Source organism: Tribolium madens, unplaced genomic scaffold (assembly GCF_015345945.1).
Source record: "Tribolium madens isolate multiple individuals breed KSU strain unplaced genomic scaffold, Tmad_KSU_1.1 Scaffold_7;HRSCAF=85;Tcas5.2_LG10, whole genome shotgun sequence".
Classification (NCBI taxonomy): domain Eukaryota; kingdom Metazoa; phylum Arthropoda; class Insecta; order Coleoptera; family Tenebrionidae; genus Tribolium; species Tribolium madens.
Window position 1 is genome coordinate 9,751,361 of NW_025401050.1, and position 11,149 is coordinate 9,762,509.

Consider the following 11,149-nt stretch of genomic DNA (forward strand, 5'->3'; position numbering starts at 1 on the left):
AATGGAGGCCAACTCAAGGAGACCAATTGACATATCTTGAGATTGGAGGGTTTGAAGATGGGGAAAAAAAGGTCAAAACGAGTGATAACCTTACCGGGGCTAGGGACTTTTGGAATTCCTTAGGGTTGACAGATACTGAMAATTTTGGTACTACCAAAGACGAATTGTAATAGTTTTTCAATAAAAAATTATTTTCAATTTTTGATTTTTATTTTTGAACCAAATTAGAGTACTTGAAAAAGTATTTAATCTAATTATCGCAAAAGAGCCGACTCATCTTATGTAATAATTATCAATTGGATAAGATTGCAATGATTCAGAAATAAACAACCGTGACACAATAATTACACAATATTATGATGTTACCACATTTACTTCTTCTCTTATTTATTTCTCGTAAGTACCAATAATTTTGCAAATTTTTGTCTAAAAAAATTAAAAGTGAGTCAGTGTGTTGACCCGCCGCTGGTACAGACCCCTTTGGGTACAATCCGTGGCTACACCAAAACGTCCCATGATGGTCGAAACTTTGCCGCTTTTGAAGGTATCCCATTTGCAAAACCACCAATTGGCCAAAAACGCTTTGAAGTGAGTACCAAATAACTCAAATCGAGTTAAAACACCRAAATTTAGGCACCTGAACCTATAGACCCATGGCGTGGTACCTGGGAGGCCACACATCTCATAACTTGTGCTCAAACATCCATGACTGAACCAAATGTAACCGCAGGTYAGTYCTAGACATRTTTGTACCAAAAARTCAAAAATTTTGGCRTAGGTTCYGAGGATTGTCTCTATATCAATGTTTATGTACCAAGAGAAGTACCAAATCCKKYYGAGAAACTTGAYGTRGTGGTACATATCCATGGAGGGGCTTATATGTATTGCAGTGGTCACTTTTATGCCAAACCTGAKTTTWTAATGGATCGCGATTTRATTTTTGTCACTTTTAATTATCGTTTAGGAGTTTTGGGTTTTTTGAGTACTGAGGATGAGGTGGTACCTGGAAATATGGGTTTGAGGGATCAAGTCATGGCTTTGCAATGGCTACAAAACAATATTGCAAGTTTTGGGGAGAACCCAAATTCCGTTACTTTGACTGGTTTCTCAGCTGGTGGTTCCAGTGTCCATTTTCATTATTTGTCACCTTTGAGTAAAGGTTTGTTCCATCGAGGGTTCTCTCAGAGTGGTACYGCGACYAATTGTTGGTCYTTGCAAGAAGATGGTTTAGCAAAAGCGAAACTTTTGGGTGGTTCTTTAGGGTGTCCTRTTGGTACCACTCCTGAGTTGGYTCAATGTCTTAAAGAGAAACCCTTAGAGCAGATTTTGAGTAAAATTGAAATGTTTTTCAAGTACAAGGCTTTGCCWTTTGCCCCTTTTGCTCCAGTTGTAGAGAAAAAAGGGCCAAATCCCTTTTTGAGTGACTTTCCTTATAACCTTCTAAAGGCTGGAAAAGTCTTAGATGTGCCATGGATATCGTCAAATACTGCCCATGAAGGGACATTTCCATCATCATGTATGGAACTTGTGGTTTTTAGAAAAAAAAATTATTAAAAATTTTCTAGTAATGCTCAATGATTTGGACAACATCAATAACGATTGGAAATCTCTAGCACCCACATTTTTTGAGTTTATTTATACTCTTCCCAAAGTTAAACATGAAAGTGTTTCCGAAAAAATCATTGAGTACTACTTGGGTAAAAACCAGAAATTAACCCAGGAAAATTTTGACAAATTCATCAAAATGTTCAGTGACCGAATTTTCGTCATAGATTCTGAAAGTGGTACCAAACTCCAAGCCAAAATTACCAAATCACCAGTTTATTACTACCTCTTTACTTATTTAGGAGATTTGAATCAGATGAAAGGTACCACCAAAGCAAATTTTGGTCAAAATTTTGATTCCAAATTCTAGTTGTTGGTCATGGTGACGATGCTAAATACTTTTTTGGTAGTGTTTTTGTACCAAGACCTTTGACTGAAAACGAGTTGAAAATGAAGGATATTATGTTGGACATGTTGGTTTCTTATGCCAAAACTGGGTACTAGAATCGATAAGTTGGGGGAAAAAATAATTTTGGTGGTTTTAGGACTCCAGTGATGAAAGGGGCCGAATGGAGGCCAACTCAAGGAGACCAATTGACATATCTTGACATTGGAGGGTTTGAAGATGGGGAAATAAAGGTCAAAACGAGTGGTGACCTCACCGGGGCTAGGGACTTTTGGAATTCCTTAGAGTTGACAGATACTGAAAATTTTGGTACTACCAAAGACGAATTGTAGAGTTGTAGAAAAAATCAAGGATTCGTAACGTGACATTTATTGTAAAACAATGTTATAAATAAACCTTAAGTGAACATCAATAAAGCAATATCACTTGATCTAAGTGTAAATATCTCTATCTGATGCATAAAATAATAACAAGGTTAAAGGTATTGTATTGAAAGGCACTCCTATCTCAAGTCTTGTTTATAGAAAGGGGTTAAACGCACGAACACGTCATTTAGTCCTACCACAGAAGATTTGTTAGATAATGGAAGAACAAATATCGATATGGTGTGACTTTTCTATTTGGCTAATGACTAGATGCTTATCTATAAATATCCTAAAAGCTGAAAATTGCAACTGGATGATGATTTTTTGAAAGATTACAATGGCAATGTATTTGTTGTTAGCTCAGTTGTGTGGTGGTGTTGTTTGGTTGCAATTTTCATAGTACCCGGATCGTAGTGTGCGTTGACTGGTGCTAAATCTTCTCGACGTAGTTTCCGGGGAAAGTACCAAAGGCTCCGGTACGATCACTGGAACCCACGTACCACCCATCGTCGCATTTTTCCAACACGTAGACAGTGTCGCCTTCAAGAAGCTCGAGCTCGTCGTCGTTTTGCGGGAGGTACTTGTACAAAGCGCGGTAGCTGAAAAAGAAAAAAATCGGTAGAAAATAGATTCTAAAACAAAATCTAGAAATATGGCTTCAAAATTTAAAAAATGGATAAATCTAGAAAATAAATTCTAAAATCACATCTAGAAACAATGCTTCAAAATTAAGATGTCTAGTTGAAAAAAGGGAAAAAATCTAAAAGACTGGCCATAGAATGTAGATTCTAGAACCAAATATATAACGCTCTAAAGGTGAAATGTCTAGTTGGAAAAAAGGAAAAATCTAGAAGACTAACCATAGAAAATAGAAATAATGCTTTAGAATTAAGATTTTTAGCTTAAAAAAGAGAAAAATCTAGAAGGCGGGTCATAGAATACAGAAATATCGCTTTGAAATCAAAATATCTAGTTAAAAAAGATCTAGAATGGTGGCCACAAAAGACAGAACAATTTTAAAATCCAATCTAGAAATATCGGTTCAAAATTAAGATGTCTAGTTGAAAAAAGGGAATAATCTAGAAGTAAAAATTATAAAAAAAACAAGTAGATTTTAGAATTAAATCTAGGAAAAACGCTCCAAAAATAAGATGTCTAGCAAAAAATCTAGAAAGAACAAATTCTCGAATCATATTTAAAAACAACGCTTCAAAATTAAGATGTCTAGCTGAAAAAAGAAAAAAAATATGAAAGAATGTAAATTCTAGAATCCAATCTAAAATTATAATGATATAAAGTTAAGATATCTACTTGGAAAAAAGAAGAAATCTAGAAGACTAGCCACAGAAAATAGAAATAATGCTTCAGAATTTTGATTTCTAGTTTGAAAAAAGGATAAATTTAAAAGGCTGGTCATAGAAGAGAAATATCACATTAAAATTAAAATGTCCTAAGAGAAATCTAGAAGAATAGCCATAGAAGACAGATTGATTTTAAAATTAAATCCAGAAATACCGCTTCAAAATTCAGATGTCTAGTTGAAAAAAGGGAATAATCTAGAAGGAAAAATTATAGAAAAAACAAGTAGATTCTAGAATAAAATCAAGAAAAAACGCTCCAAAAATAAGATGTCTAGCAAAAAAATCTAGAAGAAGAATACTAGAATCATATTAAAAACAACTCTTCAAAATTAAGATATCTAGCTAAAAAAAGAAAAATAATCTAAAAGACTGACCATAGAATGTAAATTCTAGAATACAATCCAAAATTATAACGCTATAAAGTTAAGATATCTAGTTGGAGAAAAAAAAATCTAGAAGACTAGCCATAGAAAATAGAAATAATGCTTCAGAATTAAGATTTCTAGCTTAAAAAAAAGAAAAACATAGAAGGCGGGTTATAGAATCCAGAAATATTGCTTTGAAATTAAAATGTTTAGTTATAAAAAGATCTAGAATGGTGGCCACAGAAGACAGAACAATTTTAAAATCCAATCTAGAAATATCGGTTCAAAATTAAGATGTCTACTTGAAAAAAGGGAATAATCTAAAAGAAAAATTGTAGGAAAAAAAGTAGATTCTCCAAAAATAAGATGTCTAGCTGAAAAAAAGGAAAAAATCTAAAAGACTAGCCATAGAATATAGATTCTATGTCAAGTCTAGAAATATCGCTTCAAAATTAAGATGTCTAATTAAAAAAAGGGAATAATCTAAAAAGAAAATTGATAGAAGAAACGAGTAAATTCTAGAATAAAATCTAAGAAAAACGCTCCAAAAATTAAGATGTCTAGCAAAAAAAATCTAGAAAGTAAACTCTAATATCATATTTAAAACAACTGTTCAAAATTAACATGTCTAGTTAAAAAAAAAAGAGACAAAATCTAAAAAACTAGCCATAAAATATAGATTCTAAATCCAAATCTAGGAAAATAACGCAATAAACTTGAGATGTCTACTTGGAAAAAAAATCTAGCAAACTGGTGATGATATAAAATAGAAATATTGCTTCAGAATTAAGATTTCTATTTTGAAAAAGGATAAACTAAAAGACTGGTCATAGAATATAGCAATGTTGCTTTAAAATTAAAATGCCTAGCTAAAAAAATCTAGAAGGGTGGCCACAGAAGACAGGTTAATTTTAAAATCCAATCTAGAAATATTGCCTCAAAATTAGGTTGTCTAATTAGAAAAAGGGAATAGTCTAGAAGGAAAATTTATAGAAAAAACAAGTAGATTCTAGAATAAAATATAGGAAAATTTTCCAAAAATAATATGTCTAGCAAAAAATCTAGAAGGCTGACTGTAAAGAACAAATTCTAGAATCATACTTAAAGACAACGCTTCAAAATTTAGATGTCTAGCTGAAAAAAGAAAAAAAATCTGAAAGAATGTAAATTCTAGAATCCAATCTAAAATTATAATGATATAAAGTAAAGATATCTAGTTGGAAAAAAAGGAAAAATCTAGAAGACCAGCCATAGAAAATAAAAAGAATGCATCAGAATTAAGATTTCTAGTTTGAAAAAAGGATAAATCTGAAAGGCTGGTCGTAAAAGAGAAATATCACCTTAAAATTAAAATGTCCTAAGAGAAATCTAGAAAAACAGCCATAGAAGACAGATTGATTTTAAAATTAAATCCAGAAATATCGCTTCAAAATTAAGATGTCTAGTTGAAAATAGGGAATAATCTAAAATAAAAAAATATAGAAAAAGCAAGTAGATTCTAGAATAAAATCTAGGAAAAACGCTTCAAAAATAAGATGTCTAGCAAAAAAAAAGAACAAATTCTAGAATCATATTAAAAACAACTCATCAAAATTAAAATGTTTAGCTAAAAAAAGAAAAAAAAATCTAAAAGACTGACCATAGAATGTAAATTCTAGAATCCAATCTAGAATTATAACGGTATAAAGTTAAGATATCTAGTTGGAAAAAAAAATCTCGAAGACTAGCCATAGAAAATAGAAATAATGCTACAGAATTAAGATTTCTTGTTTAAAAAAAGGATAAATCTAAAAGGCTGGTTATAGAATATAGAGATATCGCTTTAAAATTAAAATGTCTAGCTAAAAAAATCTAGAAAATAGGCTATAGAAAACGATTGATTTTAAGATCAAATTAAGAAAGATCGGTTTAAAATTACGATGTTTACTCGAAAACAGGAAAAATCCTAGAAGAAACGAGTAAATTCTAGAACAAAATCTAGGAAAAACGTTTCAAAAATAAGATGTCTAACAAAAAAATCTATCACATATAGAAATATCGTTTCAAAATTCAGATGTCTAGCTAGAAACAAAAAAAAATCCAAAAGGTTGGTTGTAGAAGATAGATACCACACTTTAGAACTAAGATATATAGCTGAAAAAAGGAAAAAATTCGGAAAAACAAAATCATAGTTTATAGACTCTAGAATTAGATTCTCAAAGTTTTCTAACAGGAAAAAATCTAGAAGAGGAGTCTAGAAGATAGATTAGAAAAATGTATCTTCTATTAGCAGTCTTCTAGAAAAAATCTAGAAGAGGAGTCTAGAAGATAGATTAGAAAAATGTATCTTCTATTAGCAGTCTTCTAGATTTTTTCTCCTTTATAGATTTTGAACATTTATAGAATCTATCTTCTATGACTAGTCTTGAGCGTTTCCCTTAGATCTGACTATAAATTAAATTTATACATGACATGCCTAGTTGGAAAAAAACTAAAAAACTGACCATAGAAGATAGATTCTAGAATCAAATCTAGAGAAACAACTAGAAGATTAAAATGTCTAGATCCAGATGTCTAGATCAAAATTCTAGATTTGTAAATTAAGAATTTGCAATCTAGATTGTAGATTCAGAAACTAGATACTTACGGTACTGGTTCCGACTGGGTCTCAATATGTAACGCCTGATTGACCGGACTTTTCCCCCCTCGATTTAGCGACCCATAACTACTAATTTGTACCGGTTTGGCATGATAACTGCTAGTCAATTGTTTCGAAGTCAAAGTGGGGGTATAACTATGACTCCCCATGGACTCCTTCCCCCCGGCAGACCCATTGAGGAGTAACGAATGGGCGGCTGGACTAGCCACTGGCTTGGTACTGGGAGGTGGAGGGTCACTAGGATCGATCAAAACCTCCACATATGACACCGGAAAAATGCCCTTGCGACCTCCGATTTTGCCCTCGAACCAATTATCATCAACTCTTCGCGTTATCACCACCAATTCGCCTTTGGCCAAAGAGAGTTCGAGGTGGGTTTGGGCCACAAAGTTGTACTTGGCACGAGCTTGGCCCTCGTGGGATTTGCGGGGGGTGGATTTTGCAGTGTCGTAAGGGACGATCTGTAGAAGAAAAAAATTCTGTTTTAGTGCTTCAAGTTTTTTCCCAACGAAGGGATTTTTGACTGATATCTTGAAAACTACTAATCGGATGTGAAAAATAAATACAGATTTCAATTCCTCAACTAATTTTAAGTCAAAAGCAGTAAAATTTGTGGTGTTTTAAACATCTATCTTGTCAAAAAAGATTTACAAATGTATTCAAATTTTGACCAATATCTCTAAAAATATTGGATGTAGATAAAAAATAAAAATAGATTCGAAATCCTCTGACAATTTTACGTAAGAAAAGTTAAAATTTTAAGTTCTAAAGCTGTTCATTTTGACGAAAAAAAAATCTTAAATGTGTTTCTGGCTGTTTCTAGTTTTTACCCCAACAAACTGAATTTTGACCGATATCTTAAAAACTACTTATCGCATGTAAAAAATTAATACAGATTTGAATTCCCTATTCAATTTTAAGTCAGAAACAGTGAAATAAGTAATGTTTCAGCAATTTACTTTGACAAAAAAAATTATAAATGGATCGGTCACTTCGAATTCAAGTTTTACACTACTAAARGATCAAACTTTGACCAATATCTCAAAAAATATTGGTTGTACGTAAAAAATAAAAATAGATTCGAAATCCTCGGACAATTTTACATAAAAAAAAGTAAAATTTCAAGTCCTGAAGCAATTCACTTTGACGAAAAAAATTCTTAAATGTGTTTCTGGCTATTTCAAGTTTTTTCCCCAACAAACTGAATTTTGACTGATATCTTAAAACCTACTTATCGCATGTAAAAAATTAATACAGATTTGAAATCCCTATTCAATTTTAAGTCAGAAATAGTAAAATAAGTAATCTTTCAGCAATTTACCTTGACAAAAAAAATTATAAATGGATCGGTCAATTCGAATTCAAGTTTTACACTACTAAAGGATCAAACTTTGACCAATATCTCAAAAAATATTGGTTGTACATAAAAAATAAAAACAGATTCGGAATCCTCTGACAATTTTACATAAGAAAAAGTAAAATTTCAAGTCCTGAAGCTGTTCACTTTGACGAAAAAAAATCTTAAATGTGTTTCAGGCTGTTTCAAGTTTCTACCCCAACAAACTGAATTTTGACCGRTATCTTAAAAACCACTTATCACATGTAAAAAATTAATACAAATTTGAATTCTTTATTGAATTTTAAGTCAGAAATAGTAAAATAAGTAATCTTTCAGCAATTTACCTTGACAAAAAAAATTATAAATGGATCGGTCAATTCGAATTCAAGTTTTACACTACTAAAGGATCAAACTTTGACCAATATCTCAAAAAATATTGGTTGTACATAAAAAATAAAAACAGATTCGGAATCCTCTGACAATTTTACATAAGAAAAAGTAAAATTTCAAGTCCCGAAGCTGTTCACTTTGACGAAAAAAAATCTTAAATGTGTTTCAGGCTGTTTCAAGTTTCTACCCCAACAAACTGAATTTTGACCGATATCTTAAAAACCACTTATCACATGTAAAAAATTAATACAAATTTGAATTCCTTATTGAATTTTAAGTCAGAAACAGTAAAATAAGTAATGTTTCAGCAATTTACCTTGACAAAAAAAATTATAAATGGATCGGTCAATTCCAATTCAAGTTTTACACTACTAAAGGATCAAACTTTGACCAATATCTCAAAAAATATTGGTTGTACGTAAAAAATAAAAACAGATTCGGAATCCTCTGACAATTTTACATAAGAAAAAGTAAAATTTCAAGTCCYGAAGCTGTTCACTTTGACGAAAAAAAATCTTAAATGTGTTTCTGGCTGTTTCAAGTTTTTTCCCCAACAAACTGAATTTTGACCGATATCTTAAAAACTACTTATCGCATGTAAAAAATTAATACAGATTTGAAATCCCTATTCAATTTTAAGTCAGAAATAGTAAAATAAGTAATCTTTCAGCAATTTACCTTGACAAAAAAAATTATAAATGGATCGGTCAATTCGAATTCAAGTTTTACACTACTAAAGGATCAAACTTTGACCAATATCTCAAAAAATATTGGTTGTACATAAAAAATAAAAACAGATTCGGAATCCTCTGACAATTTTACATAAGAAAAAGTAAAATTTCAAGTCCCGAAGCTGTTCACTTTGACGAAAAAAAATCTTAAATGTGTTTCAGGCTGTTTCAAGTTTCTACCCCAACAAACTGAATTTTGACCGATATCTTAAAAACCACTTATCACATGTAAAAAATTAATACAAATTTGAATTCCTTATTGAATTTTAAGTCAGAAACAGTAAAATAAGTAATGTTTCAGCAATTTACCTTGACAAAAAAAAATATAAATGGATCGGTCACTTCCAATTCAAGTTTTACACTACTAGGATCAAATTTTGAGCAATATCTCAAAAAATATTGGTGGTACGTAAAAAATAAAAACAGATTCGGAATCCTCTGACAATTTTACATAAGAAAAGTTAAAATTTCAAGTCTTGAAGCTGTTCATTTTAACGAAAACAAATTCTTAAATGTGTTTCTGGCTGTTTCTAGTATTTACCCCAACAAACAGAATTTTGACCGATATCTTAAAAACTACTTATTACAACTAAAAAATAAAAACAGACTTGAATTCCTTAGTCAATTTTAAGTCATAAACAAAAAAATTATAGTGTTGCAGCGTTCTACCTTGATAAAAAAAATACAAATATATCTCTGACTTCATATTAAAGTTTAACACTAACGGATCAAACTTTGACCATTATCTCAAAAACTATTTGATGTACATAAAAAATAAAACAGATTCAAAATCCTTTGATAATTTTACATCCAAAATGTTAAAATTTCAGCTCCTGAAGCTGTTGACTTTGGCGAGAAAAATTCTTAAAAGTTTTTGTCCCAACAAATTGAATTTTGACCCATATTTTAAAAAGTACCTATTGCAAGTAAAAACAAAATTCAGATTTGAATTTCTTATTCATTTTTAAGTCAGAAACAGTAAAATTTCTAGTGTTTTAAAAATCTACCTTAAAAAAAATTACAAATATACTCGTATCTCCTTCTTATTCAAGTTTATCAAATCTTGACCAATATCTCAAAAAATATTGGTTGCAGATAAAAAATAAAAACAGATTCAAAATCCTCTGACAATTTTACATAAGAAAAATTAAAATTTCAAGTCCTGAAACCGTTGACTTTGACGAAAAAAATTCTTGAAAGTGCTTCTAACTGCTTTAAGTTTTTTCCCCAATGAACTATATTTTGACCGATATCTTAAAAACTACTTATTACAACTAAAAAATAACAACAGATTTAAATTCCTTGAACAATCCCACATACGAAAAACTAAAATTATCAACAATGTTTCTTTTTTGATATTTTCTTCTTTTCTTTCCTATTGTTATTATTTCGTTTTTTTTTTCTTAAACTTTCGCTGTTGGCCCACTAACCTCGACATAGTTGACTGGGAAAAGCCCGACCATGGCATTCAACTCTCCTTCGTACCAGTTTTTGTCGACTTGTCGTCGAACGTAGATGAGGTCCCCCTTGCGGAAGGTCAGTTCTCGGGCTGATTGACCCACGAAATTGTACAAAGCTCGAGCCATGAGTCGCGGTTCGGGTGACTTGGGTCGGGGTTTAACAGGGGGTGAGAGACCGCCGTCAAAGTCGTCGTATCGGTTGAGGGGGATGGGGGATTTTTGCGAGGGGATGAAGTTGTCGGTGTGGCGGCGGTTATTCATGTCTTGGAGCTCCTAAAATAGCACAAATATTAGAAAAAAAAATAATAAAAACAATAAAAAAACTGTTAGAAGAGGAGAAAGTTATGAAAACGAAGGATTTCTAATCGCAACATTTTTTCATTTTCACAATTCCAGATTTTTTCTGAAATCATAAAATTCGGTATTTTAGAATCTTCCAGTTTCAAATTTTTAAAAAAATCTAGAAAAAAAAGTTATAGAAGAAATGAGTAGATTCTAAAATAAGATTTAAAAGAAACGTATCAAAATTAAGATGTCTAGCTGAAAAAT

The 11,149-nt window shown here is 31.2% G+C and overlaps 2 protein-coding genes across 3 annotated transcripts in view; one reads left to right on the forward strand and one right to left on the reverse strand.

Annotated features, from left to right (window-relative positions):
• LOC123010053 (venom carboxylesterase-6-like) overlaps positions 1–2,428 on the forward strand; it is a 6,436-nt gene extending 4,008 nt beyond the window's left edge. The window contains exons 1-7 of one of the 2 annotated variants that reach the window (XM_044406684.1): positions 331–396; positions 443–588; positions 634–730; positions 779–1,516; positions 1,566–1,868; positions 1,916–2,042; positions 2,091–2,428. In XM_044406684.1, the coding sequence (XP_044262619.1) occupies positions 357–396; positions 443–588; positions 634–730; positions 779–1,516; positions 1,566–1,868; positions 1,916–2,042; positions 2,091–2,283 (1,644 nt within the window). In that variant the 5' untranslated portion in view covers positions 331–356 and the 3' untranslated portion in view covers positions 2,284–2,428. Of the gene's footprint in view, positions 1–330; positions 397–442; positions 589–633; positions 731–778; positions 1,517–1,565; positions 1,869–1,915; positions 2,043–2,090 lie in introns of those variants that run through there. The other variant, XM_044406685.1, reaches the window with a different exon arrangement.
• LOC123010057 overlaps positions 2,305–11,149 on the reverse strand; it is a 75,414-nt gene continuing 66,569 nt past the window's right edge. Inside the window, exons 27-29 of the mRNA XM_044406690.1 lie at positions 10,571–10,873; positions 6,669–7,141; positions 2,305–2,915 (exon numbers count right to left, since the gene is read on the reverse strand). Of these exons, the coding sequence (XP_044262625.1) occupies positions 2,747–2,915; positions 6,669–7,141; positions 10,571–10,873 (945 nt within the window). The 3' untranslated portion in view covers positions 2,305–2,746. The remainder of the gene's footprint in view (positions 2,916–6,668; positions 7,142–10,570; positions 10,874–11,149) is intronic.